Below are 27,805 nucleotides of genomic sequence, written 5' to 3'. Positions count from 1 at the left end.
TCCCTTTACGTCCTTCCACAGCAGTAAGCCTTAGCCCTGAGTCTGACGATGTGCCGTGCCCTGCAAGTTCTCCTAAGTCACCGAACCTGGGGGTGGGCCCTGAGCACCCGACCCAGAACACAGTAACTTTTCAAGTAAACAAACTGTGTGAGTTCAAGTCATCTGGCCGAGAAAATTCCAAACTGAGTGTACGTTGACTATCCTGGACCAGCAGTTCCAAACCTTTTGAAGGTAGAATTCTAATATGTACAAAGCTTCTAAGTGAGGCTGGTTAGTATTTATTCATTTATCCCACTAACCAGTGAGATCCATAAGCAGATAGACAGGCCTCCCGCTCACAGTGGCGTCCCAGTACCCGACCCCATGCTTGTACCAGTGGGATGCGTTCAATAAATAATTTGTAAACAGAATTGAAGAATTGAGCTTCATTTGTATGAAATTTACTTAATATGACACCGGCCAATGAGAACAACGAAGCTAGTCTGAGGAACCAAAAAGCCCCCACACTTGCAGACAGGAGGACCCTACAGACGACGGCAGAAACCTCGTGACGACACAGCCTCCACACGGCTCAGGTCAGAGAGCAGCAGAACCCCAGAAGCGCCCCCTTCCTCTTACCGACTTGTTGTCTGGAAGCAGGAGTGTAAGCCGACCAGGAAAGGGTTGCTGGATGCCTGCTCAAACACGTGCTTCTCTGTCTGTACCCAGTCAATGTCCTGAAATAGAAGCCAGGGAGTGTGAACACTTCACGGGCACATCCTGGAGAAGGGGAGGCAAGAGAGGAATGCCAGCTCTGCTTGAGGGGAGACCATGCAGAGAGGAGAAGAAAACGCCCGCTGAGAAATTCTCCCCACCACCATCGCCACCCCACCACTGTCACCCACTACCATCCGTCACCTTCACCTTCACCTTCACCACCATCAGCATCTCCACCACCATCAGCATCGTTACCTGTCATCTATCACCGTTCACATTTCTCACTGTTTCTACCACCATCACCAAAGCCACCATCACCAGCTGTGCACTGGCCTCTGGGCTACAGGCTCTCCCGCACTGCCCCGTGTGCTGCCCGTGGCAGCCTTGGAAAGTCTGTATTATCATCTCCACTTAAGACAGGAGGAAACAGAGAATGGAGGTTTCTCCAACACCCCACACCCACCTCCCAAGCACCAGCTCCCACGGCAGGGCTATCTCCCTCCCAATCCACCCTGGAACTTGGGGAAAACTCAGCTTGAGAGTCTCAGCTTTGGTTCCATTACAACCCCAGAAAGCAGAGTCGGACGAGAGTCCCCGAATTCCCCGGGTTAGACCTCTTGTCTCAGGGTTGGGAAGCGAGAGGGAACGGGATGCCTGCCTTCCCCTGAAGGTTTCTGGAAAAACGAGCAGACTCTCAGTGAGCATCCCTTTGGTGGCCAAAGACCGTCTGGGTTCCTCGTCCTGGGGCTGCATCCTGACCCCTCTGCCCCTCGCTCCCGGGGACGCCCTGGCCGGCAGGCTCCGTCTGACCAGCCCCACCTCCCCCAGCTCCACTCGCTCGTGCAATGGCCACCTGGTGTCGGCACTCAGCGTCTCATGTGCAGAGCCGGCCTCAAACAGAGCCCTTGACTGTCCCTGCGTCTGTTCTCGCAGGCACCGGGCCACCCGGGTGCTCAGGAAGGAAACGCCGTTGGGTGGGTGATGCCTCCTCCCCCACGCCCCCGGGTCCACCCGCCTCCCGCCTGCCGGACTCCCCACGCTAGTTTAACAAAACGCCACAGACCTCGAGACTCAAATCCTCCAAACTGTATCCTCTCGCTGCTCTGAGGCAGAAGCCTCTGGGCTCAGGGTGTGGGCAGGGCCCCGCGGAGGGTCCTTCCTGCACCTCCAGGGGACTCTGGCCCTTCTCCGCCTCTGTCTTCACAGTGACTTCTCTGTGTGTGTTTTCCTTCCTTCCTGTCTCAAATCTTTCCCTGCCCTTCTCTAAAAGGACACTCGTCACTGGATTTAGGGTCCCCCAGCTGATCCAGCATGACTGCCGCAGGATCTGTGATTACATCTCCCCAAATAAGGTCCTGTTCCCAGGTTCCTGGGATTGGGACGGGGGCCACGGGACGGCAGCGCCTCTCACAAACGCACAGTTGGCCCGCGCGCCACATCCTAGGGTCTCGCTCCCCTGAGACCACCTCCGAGTCCGAGCTCCAGTCCCCGCCACGTGCGAAGATGCCGAGAGCGACCACAGCAGTAACTCTCTCTGGAGGCCTCTCCTCTCAGTGTTCTAGAAACCGGCCCTCACACACCATCAACCCTCCAGCCGGCCGCAGGCTGGGAAGGGGCTTGGAATCCTCTTGCGGGCTGCAACCGGCAGTGAAGACACCGGCCGGACCCCGCACTTCCCGGGGCCTCCGCTGCCTCAGCTGTGAGGCACGGATGTCCCAACTCACTTGTGAGCTCAGCACCCAGGGCTGAGGGGCCAGCTGGGCGCTGTGAGCACTGCACAAACGCACTTGCTGGGAGGACAGGTCGGGACTCGGCGCAGCCCCGCTCTGCCCTCTGAACTGCGAGCCTGGGCCGGGGAGCCCGCCCGTGGCCCCCGCTCCACGGGCGCCAAGCGGCCTCACGGGTCAGCAGCGGCTGCACCGGAACAGCCGGGGGCTCCCCGTGAAGCCAGTTCTCTGCTTCTTAGGGACGTCACCCCCGTTCAGGGGTCAAAGAAACAGGTCAAAAGTACGTCAGGCCAAGAAGCCCATGAAAAGGAGCTCAACACGTTGTCACTATAGGAATGCCAATCAAAGTCACTTCATACCCACCAGGACAGCAATGGTCAAAAAACAGCAAATAGCAAAAGCGTCAGCAAGAACGCGCAGAAATTGGGAACCTCACGCGTTGCTGTTGGGAATGTAAAATGGCACAGCTGCCGTGGAAAACAGTTCCTCAAAAAGGTAAACATAGAACGACCCTATGACCCAGCAGTTCGCCTCCTGGGTAAACACCCAGGACGAGTGGAAATAGGGACTCGACAAATAACCGCACAGAGCCGTTCACGGCAGCACGACTCAGGCAGCGACGCAGAGACAAGCCCAGCGCCGGTCAGCAGCGGACGCAGAGACAAGCCCAGGGCCCGTCAGCAGCGGACGCAGAGACAAGCCCAGGGCCCGTCAGCAGCGGACGCAGAGACAAGCCCAGGGCCCGTCAGCGGGTGAACAGAGAGGCCCGAGGGGGTGGATCCATAAAACGCAACGTGGCCGAGGCCTAAAAGGAAGGAAGGACGCGCAGACACCCGCTACCACGTGGATGGACCTTGAGAACACGACGCTCCGTGAGAGAGGCCGGACGCAGAAGGTCCCATAACGCACGGTTCCACTTACACAGAGCGTCCAGAACAGGCAAATCCAAGGAGACAGTGGCGGCCGTAGGGGCCGGGGAGGGGGCCGGGGGGCACTGCTCACGGGGACGGGGCGGGGTGCTGGCGAGGGTGGCCCGACACCGTGAATGCGCTGAACGCCACTGAACTGCGCGCTTGAAAGCGGTCAGCTGGCAAACTCGGTTACGTGCGCTGACTTCCATCCGAAGGAGCGAGCAGGCGGGCCCTCACCTCGTCGTCGTGGACCAGCTCCTTCTTCACCACCTTCATGGCGTAGACCTGATCGTTCTTCTTCAGCCGTACCAGCAGGACCTTGGCATAGCTCCCGCGTCCGATGACCCTGAGCAGGTCGAAGTCCTGCAGCCCGAGCCCCTGAGATATTTTGATCCCGTCCATCCCATCGATGACCGGCTTGAGGTCCTGAGGGAGGGAAGACAAAACGGGAGGAAGCGGAAAGGAGACTCGTGCGCGACGGGGGAAGACGTGGCGTCCGCGCCCCGGAGCCCAGAGCCCCATCCTGCTCATAAGTCCTGACTCTCTGTCCCAAAGGCCGCCGCCTCCGCGCCACCCAGGAGCAATCCCCAAGAGCTTCTGGTGGAAGGGGCCGGAAATCCGAGAGCCGTCATCAGCCACCGGTGGGCCCTCTGCAAGCAAGGAAGGATGCTCGGGGCCAGCCCCGCCTGGACAGGCCGAGCAGGTGGCCGCAGGCTCACACACCCAGGGGCCATCGGTGCCGCAGCCGGAAGGCCACCTGGCCCTCCCTGGGGGGTTGCAAAGCATAACTTGCTAATGTCTGGAAAGACCTTCCAAAGCAAGTACCACTAGAAACTATATACGATGAAAGAGAAAGGCAACGTGATTAAGGGCACAAGCTCCCCTCCTGAGAATTATCTCTGGCAAGGATTCTCTGGTGGAGGGAGTTAGGTAACTAAGTGTTCCTGACTCACTCCAGACACAGAACACCAGGGAGAAAGACCTAGACGTCCAGGCGGGGACACTGACCTTGGGAAAGGAGTGGCCTCTCGAGGCGTTGCTGTTCCCTGAGGTCCTGTGCACAGAGGTTGAGCTCCAGCCGGAAATGCCCTTGCTCAGAACCACAACTGCCTGAGCCTCATCTATCACCCAGAGTCCAGTTGTGATGCTGTGATTTGTAACACCAAGTTCCTCTCTGTTCTAGGGCCCCATTCCTGGCACACAGCTCCTAAAACCTGGGGGGGATTTCCTAAGTGCTGGGAGCCAGCAAGGTGTGTTTTGTTATGTTAATGAGGCAACTACAGGGAAGCCTCTAGGTCACCTGAGGATGCAGCTGGCTGCCAGGGGAACCGACTCAGGGATCAGAAGGTCAGTCCCATCCCCTGACCTCCCAGGAGGGGAGAGGGGCTACAGCCCGACTCCAGCGCCAACGGCCAATGATTTAATCATCACACCTGTGTAATGAAGCCTCCGTAAAACCCCCAAAAGGAGAGGTTTGGGGAGCTTCTGGGTTGGTGACGTGGAGATCTGGGAGTGGCCCTCGCTCAGAGACCGTGGAAGCCCTTGCCCCTTCCCCACACCTTGCCCTGTGAGCCTCCTGCAGATGGCTGCTCCCGAGTTACAACCCTTTAAAAGAACCCGGTGATCTGGTGAGTAAAATGTTTCTCTGAGTCCCGTGGGCCGTTCTCACAAATTAATTGAACCTGACGAGGGGGTCGTGGGACCCTCCAATCTGTAGCCAGTCGCTCAGAAGCACTTGCAACTGGCATCTAAAGTGGGAGGAGGGGTCCGTCTCGTGGGACTGAGCCCCCGACCTGGGGGATCTGTTCCCCGGTCGATGGTGTCAGAGCCAGGTTACACTGTAGGACACTCAGCGTCTGCTGAGAATTGCAGAGCTGCTGGGTAGTGTGGAAAGCACACACAGAAAATAAAGGCAGGCTTTTATGCAAATAAACTTTGACTAAAACTGCAGCCCTGGACCCGCTGTGCTGTCTGGGTGGAGAGCACGTGGGAAGGCCTCACCCGCAGCAGAAGACGGTGCCAGGATTGGGCCCCCAAGAACCTTTGGGGCAGCAGCCTCTGGGGCTTCGTAACGGATGTGCCCCTGGTGAGACCCAGCTGCGGAGGCGGCAGGGCCTGTTCCCGGAGCTTTCATCTCCCCCCTCCTCGCCACCTCTCCTTCACTGCCGCCCGACAGGCCGACTCCCCGACCCTGGACACCCCATCCCCCCAAACCAGAGGGCCCGTGAGAGCTGCCTGTGGGCGCCAACGTCCCTGCCACACAAGGCACTGAGTCCCAGAGACGGGGACTCCCGCCACGGGGGAGGGGGACGGCTGCAGAAAATGTAAGAACCTGGGTGCTGGAGTGGGCGTGACAGCCAGGTCAGAGTGAGCCCACGCCCCAGAGGCCCGCTTTCTCTCAAAGCACAAGAACACGGGGTTTCCTTTGTGGAGGTCACGGGTGCCCCTTGTGGTCCACCGTGATGGCCCGACCCACCTGTACTGATGTGGAAACGGCCACGGCGGCAGTCAGTGCCGTGGAAAGCTTCCCGTGCGCCGGGCATGGTGCTAAGCGTTCATACAATGCTCTCAGTTTACCCTCACGGAAAGGCGCAATCATTATCCACACTTGACAGAAGAGGATCCTGAGGTCAGAGGGGTCCCCTGACCTGGGCTCAGACCAGGCCTGCAGCTTGGGCTCACACAGACTCAGCCAATGACCCCTCACGCCCAGTTCTGCGTTGGTGAAAGAGTACATACAATGAGCACCATATGCTCACCTCAGATTCAGCAACGGCTCACGTGCTGCCACGTTCACTTGCTCTCTGCCCATTCGGCTGTACAGAGAGCACCTCTGTGCTAAATGTCTGGAAGACCTCCCAGACCTCTGCCCTGGAAGCCTCAGTGTGCGTGAGCCCCGATGCCGCAAGGCCGTGCTCCCCCCAACCCTCCTCGTTCACATTCGAGTTTCCACGACTGCCCCAGAAATGAGCTAAAGCACCTGCAAACAGGACGCTGGAAATACCGGTGAGCCGTCTGCACTCACCTCAGGTTCATCTTCAATGTTATCATGTTTCCGGGTTGAAGAAATATAAGCAACTAGGGAAGAGAGGAAGAAGAAAGGGTGTTACAGGCGTCGTCGGGGACGCGGCCTGAGACCCCCACGGCCCTTGCCCCTCTGTGGAGACACAGTGGCCCAGGCCAGGCCGCCAGGCCAGCCAGTGCTCAGGGTGAAGGCCTGGCAGCCACTCTGACTCAACTAGAGACTTAAGAAAATGCAGCTTCCTGGGCCCCACCCAGACCTGCTGACTCTGAACCTCTGGGGCTGGGAACCTGCCTCTGTGACAAGTTTCCCTAGTGATTCTTCTGAGGTGACGGATCGTAAGATTCTGGTGTCTAGCCTTCCGGTCTTTGTTCTCATGGTACGCAGATGGCTGGCTGGGTGGACGGGTACTTGTTAAGGGTCTCCTTTACATGAGGTGCTGTGCTAAGGGTTTCACGCTCCGTGGCCTCTTGTCATCCCAGGGGATGGAACTCATTTATCAAACGAGGGCTAGGGCCCTTGCACACCCTTGTAACGGTGCACAGAACTGCAGAAGCTCAGAGCTGGGCCATCAGTCCAACAGGTATCCATGGCGGCCACTGCGCTACGTGCCTCTTAGAACGTCCGAAGTCGGCACAGAGGGCAACCCCGCCCCGGGCTCCCTAGGCAGCAGCACACAGAGACGTGGGCGCCCAGGGAGGGCCGCCCCGCCCACTTCTGACCGGACGAGGGGGGCCCTGAGAGCCCTCCCCAGTCCCGCAGCGAGCACGGGACATGCTCCCAGGTACTGGCCCCTGGTGAGAGGAGAGGATCTAAAAGGGTGCCCCGGGGGAAGGGGAGGCGGGCGGGTGTTCCCGGGGGGCGGGGCGAGCAGCCCCTACTTCCATCCGTCTCCTCAGAAGGAAGGTCCACGTCGTCACTCTTGTCGTCCACTGCAGGCTCCTGGGAAGGCATGACAGAATCCTGCAGAGAGACGGCAACACAGTGACCCGGCGGGCGCCACGACGGGGCTTCCGGAGACTTGTGAGTCACCTGTTATGTAACACACACTGTAACACACGTATCACTCAACTGTTACATCATCGCACTGAACACGGGAGGAGGAGCACTGAAGTCACCTGTGAGTCCACAGGCCGAGGTGACCACTCAGCCCCTCGGGCCGCGATCTTCCCGGCAGGTGCTTTAAAAGCGCGTGTATTTACACAGTGACGCTGACTCCTCTCTCCCGCCCCCAGCCCCCATCACGCGTCGGCTGCAGTCAGGCCCCAGCTCCGGGTTCCACGGCTGACGTCACAATCAAGGAGGCTCCCTACTGGTGGACCTTGCGGCCCCCAGGAGTGCCGGGGGCTCCCAGGGCTCAGGAAGAGGGCCCGACCCGGACCGCGGACCTGGGCCGTCACCCTGCAGCCCACGGGAGCCCCCTCCTCTCTCTCGCGGGTGGCAGGGACGATGTCAGGGCCCCGCCTGGACAGAAGGAGGCCGAGGGCCCCTGGGGCAGTGTGGACACCCGCCCAGGCTGTGCCGGTCCCCACTCACCATATGCCTGTCGCAGCTCAGCGGGACGAGGACGTGGCAGCGCTTATGGACCAGCAGTTTGCAGTTGATGCACCTGTAGCCCTGCCTGGCGAGGCCCCATATCCTTTCACTGCACTGGCCACAGTACGCTCTCTGCACGGGACGAGAACAGCCGCTGTCAGCCGGGCCCGGTGCCCCCGGGGGCCCCGCCACGCCGCGGACATGCTGCACCGTCACGACGCGCAGCTGGGGCGGGAGGTGGCCCCGTCGCCTCATCCAACCGGCACCAGGCCCCCGCCCAGGCTCGGCAGCTCCGTCCCAAGGTTGGGGGAACCGAGGGCCCCAAGGAGGGCACTGGGGCTCTGCTCCTTGTGAGGGAAAAGGGGAGGCCCCGGCAGGCAGGGGTGAGGAGACCCCTCCACGGGCAGCGCCCCCCCTGCTCGCAGGGCCTGGAGTGGGAGTCGTAGCTCCTACCAGGCTGCGCTCAGAACAGCCGAGGGGCCCCCTGTGGGTGGAGGGACCCAGGTGAGAAGCGGGTGGGAGAGCCGGCTGCCTGACCCTCGTCCAAACACCCACCTACACGACGACCACAGAAGCGACCCTGCCTGGTGTCAGGACGTGTCAGGATTCTGAGCTGCTCTGGGGCTCCATGCAATTATCTTGGCATTTTTCTCAGCGTTTTAAAAGATTTTAAATGGTCAATTTTTATTCTTCTTGGTTCTAAACACCTGAAATTCATGATCATTTTTGGCTTGTTTGGAGAAGTTTTTGGAATGTCACAAAGGGCGTGGAGGTGAGCGTGTGCAGAAGCCTGGTCACCCGCCCACCACTCGGCGTCCAAAGTCATCTTCGCAGTTCCGTGGTGTCCGCACGTCGACAGGTTCCCCACTTAGTTTTTTTCCAGCCATAACTTGTTTTCGCGTTTTACCCTCTTTTGCCTTTTATTTTTTTAACAAATTTCTTTCTTTTGAGAGAGTCTCAAATTACTCCTGGAGAACAGAAAGGATACACGGTACCAGCCGCGCAATGCAGCTCATTTGGGAAACAGCGAACCCTCACGAGGTGCGGGCCTGAGGCGCAGGACGGGCTCTGGCGGCCAGCGGGCACCGAGAAGCCGATCTCCCACCAGGAAGGAGCCCCCTCCCCATACACAGAGCGCATACGTCTCAGTCACGGCCACGTGGTCAGCACCTGGGACAGTGCCCGGCACACAGTGGGTGCCCAATAAAGGTTTGCTGAAGACAAGTCCACACGCGTGCGCCCGCGCGCCCCCCTGCTTTCAACTTCGGTAACAGGAAAGAGAAGGATGTACCCAAGTCCCCCACGTTGCTGGAACCATCCCTTCCACGAGGAGGCCAACACGGGCTGTGGGACTCCCTCTGGGAACGGCCTGAGATGCGGCAGCAAGGGCCAGACGGGGGGCTGGACAGAGGGCCACCCCCCAGACCTCCGACTCGGGCCAATCCAGTTTAACGCCAGCCTTGGCACCTCTGCCCGAGGAGGGTGAGCGCTGGTGAGTAAACTCGGGGTTCAGGGAAGGGGCGGCATCTCTGAGGACCGCTCACCGTTCATGGAACCATTACAAAAATCCACGTCCTTTTATACCATGCGCTAAATGTGTCTTGCTTTCTCCAGAACACCATCGAACAATGCCTGGATCACGTTTGGGGCAAACCCACAGCCACCTGGTATCTTCGCGAATTAACCAAGATCCCTCTTCCTACAGAGCCACCCTCGCCAGGGTCCAGGCCAGGACAACGGGGGATCACGGGCAGCCGAGTTTGCCGGGTTCCAGCACCCGTCAGTCGCATCGAGGCCACGTGCAGGCATCCCCCAGGAGGGGCAGCCACAATGTTACCAAAGGCTCTTTATTTCAAAACTAGATTTGAATTATCAACGTTTCAAGAAGCGCGCCACGGAATAATAAAACTTAGGGACGCCCCGGCGGCCCGTGGTTGACTCGGCGCTCTCGCTGCCATGGCCCGGGTTCAATCCCTGGTCGGGGAACTAAGATCCCGCGAGCTGCGGCCAAAAAACCCAATAATGATAATAAATAAAACTTCACACCCAAGCTTCACGTCTCAGAAAGATCACGTGACTGAGCAGACTAACGGCTGCAAGCACTTTAAGCCCCTTACACGCCGCCGAGGCGGCTCCTCGCTCAGGCTTCAGCCACCGGCGTCCGGGGCTGCTTTCCCACGGCAACAGCAATGGCCGAGTCAGGGCCCGGCTGTCGTGACAGAGGCTGCACGGCCCACAAAGCCTGAAATACCTGCTCGCTGCCTCAGCCCTGTTCCAGCTGCTCAGACCAACGGCCCCGGGGCTGAGGGCCTCAGGGCCTCCCGTTGTGGGCTGGACGCTGCCCCTGCGCCCCCATGAGTCCCCATCGGAGCCTTCCTCTCTGCTCGAGAAGCTCAGGTGTGTCCAGTGCAGAGACAGCTCCAGGCAGGGAGCTCGGGCCAGTGAGGCGACAGCCCTTGCCTCCGTCCCTGGGTCACCAGCAAAGGAGGGCAGTGGCCTCCTTTATGCGCTTGTCCCTGGGAATCTGGCTGAGCCCGCAGAGCCAGGCGTGGAGCTCCTGAGACACGCGGGGTGGCCTCGCGGCCCCGTAATGAACACTGGTGGATGGTGCGGCCTCAGACGTGCAGCCCAAGGACCCTGGTGGGAACTGTGCCTGGTGACAAACGGCGACACGCCCGCCTCCCCATCTGTGAATGGCGGGGCTGGTTAAGAGTTGTCGGGGGTCTTGGGGTCGGCTCCCTCCTCGGCCTGGTGTCTGTGAAAAGCCGCTTGGCGCTCGGGGAGAGCGGGTGGGGACGGGGCTGGAGTGGGTACCGCCCCCCCGCCGCTGAGTTCCCCTCCTCCTTGAGGAGAAGCCTTTGCCCACAGAGTTTGGGGAGGGTGCGGCAGGAGGAGTGCCAGGCTCTGCACCCTGCCATCAGAGAAATGGGTTTTCCTCGGAGAACCTGCAGGGAGGTAGCGGCCAGGCCCCTCCGGCGGCCTTGCCGGGTGGGTGGGTTTCGTCCTGGGCCCGTGAGTCAATTTGTCATGAAGGGAAGCAGTTCTCTGATGTCCTGAAGGGTGGCCCATCCCGTCTGCCTGAGACCCTCTCTGGCAGAACCAAGCCGGTGCCCAGATGCACAGGAAGAGAAGCCACCGGCCACAAGCTGGCTGGTCGTCCGTTTTTTAAATAAACACGGGAGGGTGGGCAGTGGGGGCCTCGCGTCACGGGGCTGGACGTTCCCATTTCTCCAGGCTTCACCCGGTCCGTCTGGGTGGTTCACTGCAAAGTCTCACGTCCACACCCGTCGGCCAGGCCCATCACTCCCGCACCCGAGCCCTCTGCCAGCACTCGGTGACACCCGACCTCCCCACAGCATCGATGTCCCGAGGACCCCGTGCCCTCCCAACGTTGCCAAGGCTCCCGGGGCCCTTCTCATTCCCGACAGACACGCCGCGTCCCTTCTTTACACCCAACATGGCGCCCAGGGCTCCCCCGCTGCCTCTTCCCCAGTCATCCATTACAGTAAATGATAACCCACTGTGTCGTGTGCGCCTCCCGTGTGCCAGGTGCGGGCACAACCATCAGGGCAGAGTGCTGTGCCCGGCAGGAGGTGGCACACACGGGGCTGTGAGGGGCACGGAGGGGGCGCGCCACGTGGGGGGGGGCGGGGGGGCAGAGCGCTCAGCGCGTGCGGGGGTCCCCAGGTCAGCGGGCACTTGGCTGCTGTACTGGACTCCGTGGTGTCCCCCCAGACTCAGGTCCACCCAGAACCTTAGGTGGAAAAGTATCTTTGTAGGTGCAGTTAGTTAAGCTAAAATGAGGTCAGACTGGGTCCTAATCGTGACGGGCGTCCTTGGGGAGCAGAGACAGAGAGCAGGCGGCAGAGGCTGGAGGGCTGAGCTCCCAGCCCAGGAGCTCCGAGGACCGCCAGCAACCCCAGAAGCTACACAGGAAGAAGGACCCTCCTAGAGCGGCGGGAGGCGAGCGGCCCCGCCCCACCTTGGCTTGCGCTCCAGACGGCGAGAGAACGGACGGCGAAGCATCCAGTTTGTGGTGCTTTGTGCCGGCAGCCCTGGGGCACGTGGTCGCCGGCCATGGGGACACCTGCAGGTGCCTCCCCACCCACCTGCCAGCGGGACGGCTACACAGCCTCGCGAGCCCCATGGTTTCCGCAGGACACAGGGCAGCACGAGGAGCAACACCAGATGCTCGGCTAAAGCGCCTTCGGAGCGGGCCGGGCAGCGGGGCCCGCGGGCCGGGGGCTGGAGGGCTGTCTCGGGCTCTGGGCTTCGCAGGACACCCCTGGGACCAACGGGGACACTGTGGGGTAACACACGCATCCCGGTAACGGGACAAGTCTGCGTCCCTTCTGAATGCACGCAGGCAGGCGGGAGCCACAGCGCCTGGACAGGGGATCCCGTAACAGGGACACACAGGCTGAGTTCATCAGAAAGGCCCGAGCTGGCACTGAGCTGGCACCTTCCCGGGCTCAGGGAGCTTCGTAAAGGGCTCGTTGTCATCCAGGGGCAGCGGCTGTGGAAGCGGCTCGAGGCCTCGCCTGTGCGCAGGGCAGAGCCCGGCACCTCCTCTGGCGGGGGGGAGTGGGGGCATCTCGGCGGCCTCGACAGCAACTCACCCTGTTAAAGCGCTTGGCTTGGAAGAGGTGGCCGTTGGCGCGGTACAGCTTCCGCCATCTTCTGGCTCCACGGCGGTAGATGGATTCTGGAAAGAACAGCAGAAAGGGGTAAAGAAACAGCCTAGTGGCCCACAAGCCCAGCTCCGCCACGTGCGGTGCGGTGGGGACAGGCCACCCGCCGAGCTGACACGCCTGCGTCCCCACAGCCACTCCTCACACGATCCCGGGGTCGACCTCCCCTTGATGCCCCTGGATATGCCGCGAGAGCTGCCCTCCGCGGAGGGTCAGGCTGTGAAGACATCGGGGCCCGTGTGGCCTCCCACGTGTTTCCTTTCCACCCCCTTCCCTCCGGGCGTGAAAACCAGGCCCCTCTCCACACAGGGACAGGCTCCGACGGGCCGAGGGCCCCCTGGACGTGCACGCCCAACCGTCCTCAGAGGGACCCTGGCCGCCGGGGAGTCCACGGTCAGCCCGAGACGGGCGTCCGTCCAGCCAGCACCATCCCGCCCCCTCCGTCCCGGGCTCCCGTTTGAAGAGCAAATCTAGGGACAGAAGTAAAGCCAAACCAACCGGACACTAATGTTGAATTGAAAGTTACCCAAACCGTCGCTTTCACAACCTGCATTCGATAATTCAAACTCCTGAGGAAGGAGGCTGCTCGTTAAAAACACGGAGCTGAACGTATAACCAGAACCGCTGGTTTTATTCTTCCTCAAAAATGTTTCCAACTTTGCTCCTTCAAAACACTTTGAAAGTATGTGAAAACAAAATACTCAGGATACAACGGGAAGCTTTGTGCCTTTACAAAGCTCTGTAGTGAAGGCGACTTTCATGAGAAGTCAGGGAAGTGCCAGGAATATACTGACGTGGAAACCGTAACAGAATGTTTTTAAAACAAGCAAATTACAGCTCTGGCTGGAACCTGCCGAAACCAGGTCACAGTGACTGCAAAACCGGCTTCTCTCCCGTTACATGGGAGACGAAGTGGGAAACTGAGAAGCCGACACCCAGACAGAACAGGGCCGGCCAGAGGTAGCGTCCTCACCCCCCAGCCCATCTGCCCTGGGCTCCGAGGGGTCCCTGGTGACGCCCCAGGACCCCTGCCCGGGTGACAGGGTGCGGCCCTCCCGGCCTGATTTGGGGGAAGCCTGGCCCCCGGCAGGTTCCCGCTAACGTCCCCGCATGTGGCGCACACACCCCCCGGCTGTCCCCGCAGACGGAGGCATGAGGCACCGAGTGACACAGACACAGAGGGAGCCGGGCTCTCAGCCGGGGACGCGGTGGCACGAGACTCCGGCTCCTTCCTGCGCTCACACACGCGCCGTGTGAAAGCCTGAAAATGCAGCCCACCGGATACCCTTCAAATCTGAGCAAAGCCACCCGAAATGAGAGACTCAAGGACGTCCTAGCAGAGGCCAAGGGTACCAGGGAGCCCCCAGCAGGCCGGAAAGCTCAGCGAGGGGACAGGATGGAGCCCTGCTGACCCCTGGGCACGGAGCAGGACTGAAGGAAGGCGGGCGATGTCCCACCGTCCACAGAGAGAAGCCTGGAGCCCTGCTGCTACGTGCCCTCCCAGATCACACGTGGAAGCCCTACCCCCAGCCCCCATGTGACTGTATTTGGAGGTGGGGCCCCTAAGGAAGCAATGGAGGTTAGTGGTCAGAGCGTAGGGCCCCTGACGGGATTAGCATCCTCGCAAGAAGAGGAGACACTCGAGCTCGGTCTCCAGGGCGGGAGGACACCGGGGAGGTGGCGAGCGAGCCAAGTGTCCTCACCAGGCACCGACCCTGTTGGCACCTGGGCCTCAGCCGTCCAGCCTCCAGACCCTGGGAAGTGAGCTCCTGTGGTCTCCGCCCCCATCCAGGTATCGTGAGGGCAGCCCATGCAGACCGGACGCCTGCCTCACTCCACACACAAGCCGCGGCCTCAAAAGATAAGGACTCACCACGAGAGGCAAAGCGACAAAAAAGCACCGGCCCAAAGAGGAGAGGGACACACCTGAGTACCGTGAGGGGAGGACGCATGTCCATCCAGAGGCCGCCCGAGAGGCCGACAAACCCGTCTCCATTATCAGCCGCACCAAGAGACAGGTTAGCGATTCGGGATGCGGGAGGTGCTTCCACAGATCAGCGAGGAAAAAGCAACAGAAGCGTCAACGAAAGACAAGCCTCCGCAACGGCAAATACCGTCAAGGACCAGAGCCATCGGAAGTCGCCTGTCCTCCGAGACGGGCGAAACCGGGGCCAAAACTGACTGTCGAGAGCACGCGTGCTTCCCCGGGACCCAGCAATTGCACTGCTCCGAGACCAAGGCCCGAGGGACCTCACACGTGGGCTCGCAGCCGGCAAAGGGTGTTTGCGGACGCCCAGGCCCATCGGCAAGAGGACAAGTGACCTGCGGGCGTGGCCGTTCAGGAGGACCCGTCGGCCGTAACCTGACTTGAGCTGTGCTCAGCAGCCCAGACACATCTTCCAAAATCAAACCAAATAAGAAATCAATATGAAGCGACGTACTGACGTCCATAAAGCGGGCTCTGTGAAATGATGCCCTTGTTACCAAACTAAAAAATAAGCAAAACGGACAGTGTGTCGTTTCAGGATGCGCAGGTGTGAGATGAAATCCTTCTGGTCAGTGGAAGACCAGAAGCAGTGGGTCTGCGCTGGGCGGGTCGGCTGCTAAGGGCACGCGTGTCCGCTCCGTTGTTTTATAACACACGTGAGTCCCATGCTCTTGAAGTGCCTCGAGTGCTGCAGTGAACAATGTACAATCAGAACTGTAGAAACGCAGAGGGGGGGCCCGAGGCAGCAACAACGACATGGTTATAAACTAGCTTCAGATTTTAATAGAAACACAGAGCTCTGAGTCTGCACAGAAAGGCCCCGACCGCTGCATGCGACCCCGCCGCAGGGGCCCACATCCACGCCCCCACCGGCTCGCACCCTGACCAGCGGGGAGCAGCGCCTGTGGACGTGCGCTTCACACCCACGGCAGAACACCGACCAGCAGGGCTGCCTCAGAGAGCCACGGCACTGATGTGACACTGCTCCCAGGCCACAGAAGTTGCAGATGTGCAAGTTAAGGGAGGGGAACTAGGGAGTAAAGTGGTGAGCAGGCAGGAGGGGGCCACATCCTCTAGGCCCCTCCCGACGACCAGCCCTCCTGGGGGAAGGGTCAGTGCATGTCCTGCGCACACAGGACCGCCGTGCAGTGTCGGGCAGAGGTGTGACCGTGCTGTTGTCTTTAACTAGAGACTGAGCATGGTTTCCGGAGATGCCTCTTGGCAAGGAGGGGAATGTGGTGGTTAATTTCATGTGTTAGCTGCGTTGGGCCACGGTGCCCAGATCTGTGGTCAAACATTATTCTGGATGTTTCTGTGAGGGTGTTTCTGGATGAAATGAACGTTTAAACCAATGAGGGTGGGCCTCGTCCGATCAGGCGAAGGCCTGAAGAGACCCCAAGGCTGACGTCCCCCAGCGAGAGGAAGTCCTGCAGCAGATGGACTTCGGACCTGAACTACGGCAGTGGCTCTTCCTGCACCCAGCCTGCAGCCTCCGTGACATGTGAACACTCTCTCTACACACGCGTCCTGTTTATTCTCGTCTGGAGAACTGACTCACATGAACTCTCAGGTGGACTTTCCATCACTCCCCACCCCAGGCAGAGACAGGAAGGTGCCGTCAGAGACCCTGGCAGTGCACAGCCCGGCTCCACACCCTGGCATCACTTCCGGCAGAGGCGGGGGAGCCCCTGTGGTCTCCAATCCACACCCATGTTGCCACCTGGAAAGCAGTGCCCAGGTGACTCACAAGGAACCACAAGGGACAGCAGGGCATCCTGCATTTAAAAATATATATATTTTTTTAAACAGAGTTTTTGTTCTGAAGTAATTTCAGATGTACAGAAAGTTGCAAAGACAGTTCAGAGAGCTCCTGTGTAACCTGCCTGCAGTCTCCCCTCGGTTAGCATTGCTCCGACACAGTGTGAAAAAGAAAAGGACACACGTTCTCAGGGAACATGCACGTGCAGAGCGCATCCCGGGGCGGGCGCTCTGGGGATGACCCGCCCCACCGCCCGCTGCACCCACCGCGGGCCCTGAGTGTCCATCTTCCCATTCGGCTGATCTCAGTGGTAAACGGTCCGGAAGCTCAGCCGGGTGGGCTGGCAAGGCCTCCATGGGAAGCGGGCCCTGGGGGGCGGCTCCGGCTGACCCCGCAGCTGCTCCACCCGGAATCCTGGTGGGTCAGGAGGCTCGACTTCGGAGTCAGAGTTGCTCGAAGTCAGAGCCTGCGGGGCACCTTGAGGTGTCCGGTCGCCTCCACGGCACCTGTGCTCTGGATGGACATAGAGCGGGAACGACAGTGGGCCCTCGTGGCCCCGTCTGCTCAGCCGCTCCTATACCTTCTCAGCCTGAACGACACCCTCAAAGCAGCTCTCCGCTTGTCTTTGGAATTCTATAATTAGGACGGCTGCAGGGAACTTTAATGAGCTCAGTTTCTATGGCAATGGAGCATCTTGAGGGCTCTGACAAGGCGAAGAAAATACACTTTAAAAAAGGAGCTTAGAGCAACAGACCTTGAAACAAACCAGGCAGCCCCCAGATTTTGGGGGGAGCATGGGGTGCTCCGAATTTTCAGGGCAGATCACGATGCTACTGGAAGCCTCTCTGACTGTTTGCTGGACACGGACCCACCGCCCAGGTGACCAGCCCAGCACAACCCCCGGACAGCCCTAGAGCACCTCGAAACTGTGGCGGGAGCGCTCCGGCGACGGGGCATGTGGGTCAGCCGAGAGCCTTCCTGGTGGTTCCGGGTTGGTGACCAGCCCGAGGCAAGGCCAGGGAGCTGGTGAGGGGCCCTCGTCCCTCAGGCTGGGGGTGGGGTCCTCAGCAGAGCGCGCGCTGCTGCCCCCAGGCCCAGCTCCTTCCGGGCGAGTGGCGTCCCCTGGGGTCCATGCTCAGGAGGGCGGGGCCCGTGTCCAGTGTGCAGCGCACTCACTCAGGCCCCCCTGTCCTCACCAACCACACATCCCACCAGAAGGCTCCTACTGCAGGCTGCACGTGACCATCTAGAAGCAGGAGTCTGGGGTTTACGTGGGACGCTGGCCTGGCCATGGGCCACGTATCTGGTGCTGCTGAGATGCCTGGTGGCCGCACAGGCTGGGGGTCCTGAGGGACGGTGGCCAGTGTGGACAAACAGTCCCAGGAAGCCCACGGAGCCTCACAGCTCGCCTGCATTTCCCAGTGGCTGGTGTCACCCGACCGTGGACGCGGCAGCCCACTGCTACGCACACCACATGGTCGCTGTGTCTCAGGAGGGACCGGGCACTGTCCCCAGAGCCGTGTCCTCCTGTGGCTCTGCGGGTCATGCTGGGGGCGGAGCAGCAGTGAGCAGGATACAGCAGTGCCGGTGGGGTCGCCCCCTCCAGGGCCCTTTCCTTTGTGGCTTCCTGCCCCTCACTCTGATGTGTCCCAGCAGAAGATGCAACTTAAAATCCGCTGCTCTGAGAGGTGGTTCACCTCTGAGAGGCTACAGTGCAGACCTGGGAAGGGTCTCAGAGCCACCCTGGCAGGAAGCCAGCCACGTGGGCACAGCGGTAGTTTGGTCCTCTCAGCGGCCCAGCTCCCACAGAAGCCTGCCTTCCGCACATGGTCCCGACGTGGCCCCCAAGCCTTGGCATTGCTGGCGCGGAGCTGACCATCTGGGTCTAAAGCAATCCAAGAAGGGTGACCCCAGGGATGTCATGGGTCCAGGGCTGTCACGTGACTGAAACCACCCAATCAGGCTGCAGAGAGGGGCTTCCCTCTGAGGCCAGGTTGCCCCTCCCTGGGCAATGGAGCAGGGACACAGGGCCCGGGCGTGGTTGGCTGTGTGGACGAGGTGGGGCCAGCCCCAGCGTATGGCCACGGGAAGACAGAGTGACCGGGGCCAGGCTTGCCACCCCACACTGCCGCCTCTGGACACGTGCTGTGGGGATGTCTCCTGGGGGGACAGACCATCAGCTGTGGCCACAGCTATCTGGAGCACGTGCCAGTGCCGTGGCCCGGCAGCACTGGTGGGGCCTCCCACGGAGAGGAAGCTGGGGACCAGGGCCAGCATGCGGTTCGTTTCCCTGAGCCTCATACACGGCAGGGAGAAGAGGCGCGAGGGTCCCCCCAGTGTGACGCGCTGTGTGCAAAGCGGCGGGGCAGACACACGTCCCGAGGCTCGGCGACACCTGCAGGAGTCCACCTGCCGGACACCTTCCCTGGTGGCCAAGGTGGACATCTGAGCTGTGCCCGTGAGGACACAGCGGCTGAAGGTCAGGACGCCAGGCGCCGTGGACAGGAGAGTGGCCACGGGCGCCATGGAGCAGCCGCCGGGGGTGGGGAGGGGAAAGGGGTGTCTCCCTCGAGGAGCGGCTGACGGACGCACCCTGACCCAGCGCTGGAGCCCCGAGTGGCGGATTCACTCCCACAAAGGCTCCGAGGGACGGGGGGGCCGGCACGTGCGAGAGATCCAGCGAAGGACCAGGTTCCTGATGTTTGTAAAGAGAAACGCTTACGAAAAGAAAGGTCTTCTGCTCCCCAGGACAGGAGCTGTGAGGACCGGACGGCGTCCTCCGTGTACAGCAGGGGCCCGGCCAGCACCCAACACCGGTGTTCAGGGCGACCAAGCCATCCAGACGGACCCAAGGGCCCATTCCTGTTGGCTCGAGCTGCTGTCACAGGGCCCCAGACGCCCCATTAAAGAACAGACCTTGACGAGGCACAGGGGGCGCAAGGCCAGGGCCACACCCTAGGGGTTCCCAGAAAGGGCAGGCCTCCCAGGGCTCCTCAGAGCTGTCCCTCTGTCACCAAACACCATCAGTTGAGAAACCCAATCCTAAGAGGTGCTTTGAGAGGGAGGGGGGATATTATAACAGTTCAACGTTCTCACAGTTTTTATCACAAAGATACAAATTTGTCCTGAAATGAGTTGAGTTTTGATGAAATGTCTGACCAATGTTTTCAGAAAGATTCTCTGGAAAAACGTACACCAACTTGCAAGCGATCTGTTGCAGATGAGTTCCGCCGAACCACCTCCCTTCCATGCAAGCGTCCTCCTTTACGGACTCACTTCTTATAAACAGCACGAGTCCTGGAGCTGCTCAGAGCCCACCTGTGCTGCAGGGGCCCGCGTTCCCCCCAGACCCGCTGCACCTGCGGCCCGGAGCACAGGGCCAGGCCGACGGGAGAAGACCTCGGGCCGGGAACACGGGCACCCCGAGTGTGCCGGGGGAAACGATGGGAGGGGACTGAGGACAGAGCCCCTCCAAAGACAGCCAGTGGTGGCTGGACCACAACAAGGATGGGCCGGCATCACGGCCAGATGTGCGGGTCAGAATGGGAGACAAGGCTGGCTCCTGGGAGGCCAAGCGGAGAGTGAGGCCTGGCGCTCGTGCGATCCAACTGCAGATGAAAACTGGGGTTCAGGGCAGCCGAGACAAGCCCGCCCTAGGGGCCGCCTGGGTCCTCCCGGGACCCACAGATGGGCGGCAGCAGAGTCTGCGGGCTGGAGGCCCGGGTTCTGGCGACGGCCTCGGCCAGCTTACTCGGCAGAGGGGCTCCCGGGGTCTCTTCTCCTGCGGCACAAGCACCCCTCCCCACGACCCCAGCGCCACATACACCTGGGGTCGGGGCCTCCACACAGGAATTTGGGGGGCACGCTTGGTCCAAAACAATCTGCTCCTGGCCCCCCCAGATTCGTGCCCCTCTCACACACAAAACACACCCACTCCATCAACAGCCCCGAAGCCTTCACTCCTGCAGCAACACTGATGTCCAAAGTCTCACTGAAACATCATCTAAACCGGGGGGCGGGGTGACACTCAAGGCGCCCCCGGCCTGGACCTGGGGAAGTTGTGTGTTTCCAAAATGCAATGTTGGGGGACTTCCCTGGTGGTCCAGTGGTTAAGACTCGGGGCTCTCACTGCCGAGGGTGCAGGTTCAATCCCTGGTCGGGGAACTAAGACCCTGCAAGCCACATGGAGTGGCCAGAAAACAAAAACCAAAACCCAAACCAAAATGCAATGTTGGGACAGGCACAGGATGGTCAGTCCCACTCCAAAAGGAGAAAGAGAAAAGGAGCGCAAGCAACAGGTCCCCAGCAAGCCCCAGACTTGGCCAGACAAATTCGCCAGATCTTTAAGGTTTCACGTGCTGCCCCCCAGCCTCACTGGAGTGGCGGGGTGACCCCCCACTACGAGGCTCTCTCAAAGTCCCAGAGGAAAGGGGAGTGTGGAGCAATGAACCAAAAATCCAGGCTGCCCTTCAAGGCATTTGCTGAGTCCTACGCCGCACAAATCCAGGGCAAAAGGCCAAGAAATCAAGCAGAAAGAGCTGCTAAAAGGTTAAAAAAAAAAAAAAAAAAAAGCTCGGTGGAGATTTCTGGCTGACTCACAGCGCTGGGGAGACAAAAGCTGGAGATTGGGGTCCTGGTGACCCCCCAGACTTTTCCAGCTGCAATTACTAAAAGATATTAAAGGAAAATGAGAAACAGACCAGCCTCAACAGAATCAAGGTGACTCACCCACACTCCATCTGCTGGGATAAAGTCAAATCCTTTCAAGAGGAAAATAACCTCACTCAGAGCTCCTACACTTTTTCAAACACAGTATCTGATATTCAGTAAAAAGTTACCAGGAAGGTCAAGAAGTAGGAGCGTTTGACCAAACAGTCAATAAAAATGGCCTCCCAGGAGATTCCGATATTCTACGTATATTGAAAAAGGTAAAATGAGAGAATTTCACCTGTGAACTGGGTCTATGCAAAAAGGAATCACATTCTAAAAACCCAAGCATTTTAGAAATTCTCAAAGTGAAAATACAATGATTGAAATGAATAATTCAGGAGACAGATTTAAGAGCAGGTTAGACAAAATAAGACACAGTAGTAGGAAAGATCCAGATTGCAACACAGTGGGGGGAAAACCGGGACGGAAGAAAGTGCAGGAAAGAGGAAGAGGGCATATGGGACACGGTGAAAAGACATGGATGTGGCGCCTGGGGGACAAAGGGAGAGGGGACGGGCACCATGTGAAAGGACACGGCTGATGTATCACAGCAGAGACAAAAGACACTGTGCCGCAGATCCAAAAAACTCTACAAACCTCAGGATAAATTCAATATTCCCCCTCTTTTGCAAGGCTGCTAAAACAGAAGAACAAAGACCATTTTAAGGCAGCCAAAGAGGAAAGAGAAGCAACCAAGGGAGTAACGGGGGAACAGGCGAGTCTCCAACAGAAACGGCTGAGGCCAGATGATGCACCAGACGTGCTGAAAGAGCAACGCTGCCCACCTGGGCTCCACACCCAGAGAAAATGGCCTCAGAAACGAAGGCAACAGAAAGATGTTTGCACAGAAACAAAAACCAATTAGTTGTCAGCAAATCTCTGCTAGAAGAAATACTAAAGGGAGTTTTTCGGGAAGGAAGATGGTCTCGGACGTAAGCACACGCTGCAGGAAGAAATGTGTGCGTCCGAAGGGGAGTCTGAACGCGCGCTATTCCCAACAGCGCTAACCATGATTGAACGCGCGCTATTTCCAACGACACTAACAATGACTGCGCAGTTTACAACAGGAGTGAAATGTACACACGTGACAACAATAGCATAAAAATTGACAAGGGGATAAGTAAGACTGAAGCGTTGTAAGGTTCTTGCCTTACCCAGAAATAGCAAAAATAGTAACTTAAGGTGCATTCCAACAATGTTTCTTAAAATTCCTAAGGTAGCCAGAATATTTTTTATTTTATTATATTATTATTTTTTTTAAATAATTTATTATTTATTTTTGGCTGCGTTGGGTCTTTGTTGCTGCACGGGCTTTCTCTAGTTGTGGCGAGCGGGGGCTACTCTTCATGGCTGTGTGCGGGCTTCTCGTTGCAGTGGCTTCTCTTGCTGTAGAGCACAGGCTCTAGGCGCACGGGCTTCAGTAGTTGTGGCTCACAGGCTCTAGAGCGCAGGCTCAGTAGTTGTGGTGCACGGGCTTAGTTGCTCCGAGGCATGTGGGATCTTCCCGGACCAGGGCTTGAACCCGTGTCCCCTGCATTGGCAGGTGGATTCTTAACCACTGCACCACCGAGGAAGTCCCTATTATTTTTTAAAATATTTATTTATTTATTTTATTTTTGGCTGTGTCGGGTCTTAGTTGCGCACGCAGGCTCCTTGTTGCAGCGTGCAGGCTTCTCTCTAGTTGTGGCACGCAGGCTCCAAAGCGTGTGGGCTCTGTAGTTGTGGCACGTGGCCTCTCTAGTTGTGGGCTGCATGCTCAGTAGTTGCGGCACGCAGGCTTAGTTGCCCCACGGCATGTGGGATCTTAGTTCCCCAACCAGGGCTCGAACCCGTGTCCCCTGCATTGGAAGGCGGAGTCTTAACCACTGGACCACCAGGGGAGTCCCGCTAGAATTTTTTTTTTTTTTGGCTGCATTGGGTCTTCGCTGCTGCATGTGGGCTTTCTCTAGTTTTGGCGAGCAGGGGCTACCCTTTGTTGTGGTGTGTGGGCTTCTCATTGTCGTGGCTTCTCTTGTTGCAGAGCACGGGCTCTAGGTGCACGGGCTTCAGTAGCTGCAGCACAGAGCCTCAGTAGTTGTGGCTCACAGGCTCTTGAGCGCAGGCTCAGTAGTTGTGACACACGGGCTTCGTTACTCCGCAGCATGTGGGATCTTCCTGGACCAGGGATCGAACCTGTGTCCCCTGTATTGGCAGGTGGATTCTTAACCACTGTGCCACCAGGGAAGTCCCTAGAATATTTTTTTAAGTATATTTTGTAAAAGTATTACTTAACAAAGCTAATAAAGGCGGGGTGGGGTGATAAAAAAAGTAACACTTGATTAAACCAAAAGAAGGCAGGCAAGGAAGGCCAAAAGAAAGAACACATAGGTCAGTTACAAAATTAATAGTAAGATGATTGATTTAAACTGTAACTTATCAGTATGACATTAAATGTAAATGAACTAAATGCTTCAGTAAAAGACATGGATTTCACACTAGGTCAAAAACAACAACTAACTTCTGCTTATAAGAGCTGTTTCCAAAATATGATACAGAAAAGTTGAGTATAAAGATGGAAAAAATATACCACATAAACACTAAGATCCCCCCGTTCCCCGCCAGCACACACATGCATAGTTATACTGATGTCAGACACAGGAGACATAAATGCTAATAATATTTTTCATCTAAAAGAGCAACATTTCATGATGATAAAAGTGTCAATTCAAAAGGAAGATAGAATGATCCTAAATCTGTACGCACATAATATAGCACAAAATACATGAAGGAAAACCAAAAAGTCAAATTTCCAATAATTTAATACCTATAGATATTAAAGATATTTTAAAGGATAATAAAGATATGTACGATGTCAATAAGTATGATTTAGACTTTAAAATACCCTTAAAAACACAACTTACTAAAGGTGACAAAAGAAGAAATACAAAATCTGAATAGTTAATTTGTATTTTAAAAATTAAACCTAGAATTTAAAATGTTCCCACGAGGAAAACTCCAGGCTCGTGGAGCTTTGCTATAAATTCTTCTAAATAATTAATTTAGAAATAACATCAGTCTTAATGTAAATCTTCCCAAGAATTAAAAAAAAAGCTCAGGGACTTCCCTGGTGGTCCAGTAGTTAAGAATCTGCCTTCCAATGTGTGGGGCCCAGGTTTGATCGTGGTCGGGGAACTAGATCCACATGCACGGCGCAACTAAGAGTTCCCATGCTGCAACGAAGAGCCCGTGAGCTGCAACTAAGACCTGGCACAGCCAAAATAAATTAAATAAGATAACATAAATATTTTTTTAAAAAGCTCAATTAATTTTTTAAGGCCAATATACCTCCATGTTTAACTCTGACAACATTACAGAAAAAGAAAATTATAGGTCAATTTCTCTTGTAAACATAGTTTGCAAAAATGCCAAACAAATATTTGCAAACTGAATCCAGCAAAATATAGAAAGGATAACACATTATAGCCAAACAGGGTGAACTAAGTGAATGCAAGGTTGGTTTAACATTCAAAGCCAAATAATGTAATTCACTTTATTAACAGAATAAAAGAGAAAAGTATGTCAACAGATGAAAAAAAAATCCATCTGGTAAAATTCTATGTTATTCAGGATAAAACCCTCAACTAGGAATAAAATAGAACCTCCTTAATTTGATGATGGGAATGTACAAGAGAAAGAAAAGTCACTCAGCAGACAACATCCTTAATGGTAAAATTGTGAAAACTTTCCACTGAAATCTAGAACGACAGGATGCCTGTCGTCAGCATTTCTGTTCCATAATGTTTTGGACACAGGCTCAATGTTTTGGAAAGATAAACAGTGCCAGTGCCACAAGGCAACAGCTGAAGGTTTGGAAATAGAAATAAAACTCACTGGCGAAACGGTAGTGTATACAGGAAGCCCAAAGGGACCTGCAGATAAAATACTAGGATTTTTAAAAAATTTATTAATTAAATAATTTATTTATTTATGGCTGCGTTGGGTTCGTTGATTCGCCATTGTCACAAAATACACCACGGAGATAAATTTTAAAAGCTGTTGTTCATATTTAGTATGACTACTTTATTTTTTTTAATTTATTTTATTTTATTTATTTTTGGCTGCGTTGGGTCTTCGTTGCTGCACACGGGCTTTCTCTAGTTGTGGCGAGCGGGGCATACTCTTCGTTGCAGTGCGCGGGGGCTTCTCATTGCGGTGGCTTCTCTTGTTGCGGAGCACGGGCTCTAGGCAAGCAGGCTTCAGTAGTTGTGGCATGTGGGCTCAGGAGTTGTGGCTCACAGGCTCTAGAGCACAGGCTCAGTAGTTGTGGCGCAAGGGCTTAGTTGCTCCACAGCATGTGGGATCTTCCTGGACCAGGGATCAAACCCGTGTGCCCTGCATTGGCAGGTGGATTCTTAACCACTGTGCCACCAGGGAAGTCCCAAAATACTAGGATTAATATGTGAATTAACAAGGTTGCTGGACAAGAGTTCGACAATCAACTGCATTTCTCCATACATTTTTATAAGCAAACAAATAGAAAACAAAATTATAAAAGGAACACCACTTAAAGCAGCATTAAAAAGTAATGGCAGAGACTTCCCTGATGGTCCAGTGGTTAAGAATCCGCCTTCCAATGTAGGGGACGCGGGGTCAATCCCTGTTTGGGGAACTAAGATCCCACCTGCTGCAGGGGAACTAAGACCCGATGCAGCCAAAAATAAAATAAAATAGATAAATAATAATTTTAAAAATCACCCAGAAGCAAACAAACACTAATAAATTCTTTAAAAACAAAAAAGTAAACGGCAGTGACATGATCTAACAAAAACTGTGCAGGACTGCTACACAGGAGACCACAAACGTTACTGAAAGAATTTAAAGAAGGGTTAAATCTATTCTCATGGATTGGAAACCTCAGTGCTGTAAAGATGTCAATTCTCCCATGTTGATCTATGAACTCAAATGTAATCCAAATAAAAAATCTCATTGGGTTTTGGGAAACTTATAACCAACTGTAAAATTTGTATAGAAATAGAAAAAGTAAAAAACAACCAAGATACTCTTGAAGAAAAACAAAATCGCAGGACTTAAAACACAATGATATTAAGAGTTATTATAACGCTGAGTTAGGGGACTTCCCTGGTGGCACAGCGGTTAAGAATCGCCTGCTAATGCAGGGAACACAGGTTCGATCCCTGGTCCGGGAAGATCCCACATGTCACGGAGCAACTGAGCCCGTGTGCCACAACTACTGAGCCTGTGCTCTAGAGCCCGCAAGCCATAACTACCGAGCCCGTGTGCCACAACTACTGAGCCTATGCTCTAGAGCCCATGAGCCACAACTACTGAGCCCACGTGCTGCAACTACTGATGCCTGTGTGCCTAGAGCCCGTGATCCGCCACAAGAGAAGCCACTGCATGAGAGGCCCGTGCACCGCAATGACGAGTAGCCCCTGCTCGCCACAACTAGAGAAAGCCTGCGCACAGCAATGAAGACCCAACATAGACAAAAAAAATTAAAATAAGTAAACAAATTAATAATAATAAAAAAAAGCTGAGTTAAAACTGTGATATTGGTGTAAAAGGCCAATAGGACAGAACAAGTCCAGAGACAGCCCGCCCCCACCCCCGACAATGTATGATAAGGATGTCACTGAATCATGGTGAGAAAAGGATGGGTTTTCCTATAAGTGGTTCTGGATCAACTGGTTATCACCACGGCAGGGGGCGGGGGGGGTGGGGATAACCTCTGCCCCGACCTCATGCCATACACAAAACTCACTCCCAGGTGATGTAGGACAAATGAAAAGCTGCAATTTGGGCAGGAGAGAAAATACTCAGGACCTGGGGTTAAGGGGATATTTCTTTAACAGGATACAAAAAGCACTAATTGTAGAGTGAGCGTCCAGTTTTTGTTCATCAAGAGTGGAAAGGCAAGCCGCTGAGTGAGGGGAGGTGTTGGCAGCGTCGCATCCACAACACACAAAGAGCTCCTGCAAAGCAGGAGAACAGACGCACGGCCGATTAAGTTGTTTTTAAACAACCTGATTTTGAAACTAAGCAAAAGACTTGGACGGGCACCCGACAGCAGTGGGTCCTAAACAGCCCGTTAGTGAGATGCTTACTCAGCCTCAGGGGTAAAGAGGAGGTCGGACCACGGCCACGATGCGGGACCATTCACACGTGCTCTCTTGCAAAGAGCTTCTGACAAGCCCGTGTGCTGCAGGACGTGTGAGCGGGACCCCTACAGCCCGAGAAGAGGGTGGAAACGCAAAGTTATCACGACTGTGCTCCCGGCACACGCCTCCTAAAACCCTAGGAGTCCTGAGTGTCTTCTGTAAGCTGATGAGATTGGCTTCAGGTTGGGGGCTGTCGTCACGGTCCAAGGCATAATTAGACGGCTGGAACTTTCGGCCCTACACCCGCCCTCTGGGGAGGGGAGAGGGACGGGAGGTAGGCTGCCCCCCCAGCCATTTCCCTCCCCTCTCTCCACACTTCAACACCATCTGCCCTGTCCTCAAAGATTCGAGCCACAGGTCCCCATGTCTTTAGCTCAACACCAATGACCTTAACCTTCCCTGCCCTCATCAACACCGCAGACCTACATCCCTCAGGATCACCCACCTGCAGGCCTGCGTCCATGCCCGCACCCAACCTTCTCTCTGCCTGACGCCAGCCCACCTCTGTGACATTCCTCATCCAACCTAAGAGGCCATCAACTGTCAGAAACACCGTGATTTTATGCACCAGAAAGAAAGAAACGTTGCCTGCTAAACGGGGACACCCA

General features: G+C 56.4%; 1 protein-coding gene and 1 long non-coding RNA gene across 4 annotated transcripts in view; one reads left to right on the top strand and one right to left on the bottom strand.

Moving 5' to 3' along the window:
- PRKCZ (protein kinase C zeta) overlaps positions 1-27,805 on the bottom strand; it is a 97,788-nt gene that overhangs the window by 18,866 nt on the left and 51,117 nt on the right. For 2 of the 3 annotated variants that reach the window (XM_067717744.1, XM_067717746.1), the window contains 6 exons: positions 12,512-12,597; positions 7,893-8,024; positions 7,238-7,388; positions 6,360-6,412; positions 3,572-3,760; positions 619-716 (listed from right to left, as the gene is read on the bottom strand). In XM_067717744.1, the coding sequence (XP_067573845.1) occupies positions 619-716; positions 3,572-3,760; positions 6,360-6,412; positions 7,238-7,388; positions 7,893-8,024; positions 12,512-12,597 (709 nt within the window). The remainder of the gene's footprint in view (positions 1-618; positions 717-3,571; positions 3,761-6,359; positions 6,413-7,237; positions 7,389-7,892; positions 8,025-12,511; positions 12,598-27,805) is intronic. The other variant, XM_067717745.1, reaches the window with a different exon arrangement.
- LOC137214160 (uncharacterized) lies at positions 7,298-10,000 on the top strand. Its single transcript, XR_010938786.1, has 3 exons — positions 7,298-7,379; positions 7,592-9,384; positions 9,598-10,000. It is a non-coding gene; the product is annotated as an uncharacterized lncRNA (long non-coding RNA).

The sequence above is a fragment of the Pseudorca crassidens genome, chromosome 2 (genome assembly GCF_039906515.1).
Source record: "Pseudorca crassidens isolate mPseCra1 chromosome 2, mPseCra1.hap1, whole genome shotgun sequence".
NCBI lineage: Eukaryota > Metazoa > Chordata > Mammalia > Artiodactyla > Delphinidae > Pseudorca > Pseudorca crassidens.
This window is presented reverse-complemented; position numbering and strand designations above follow the sequence as displayed.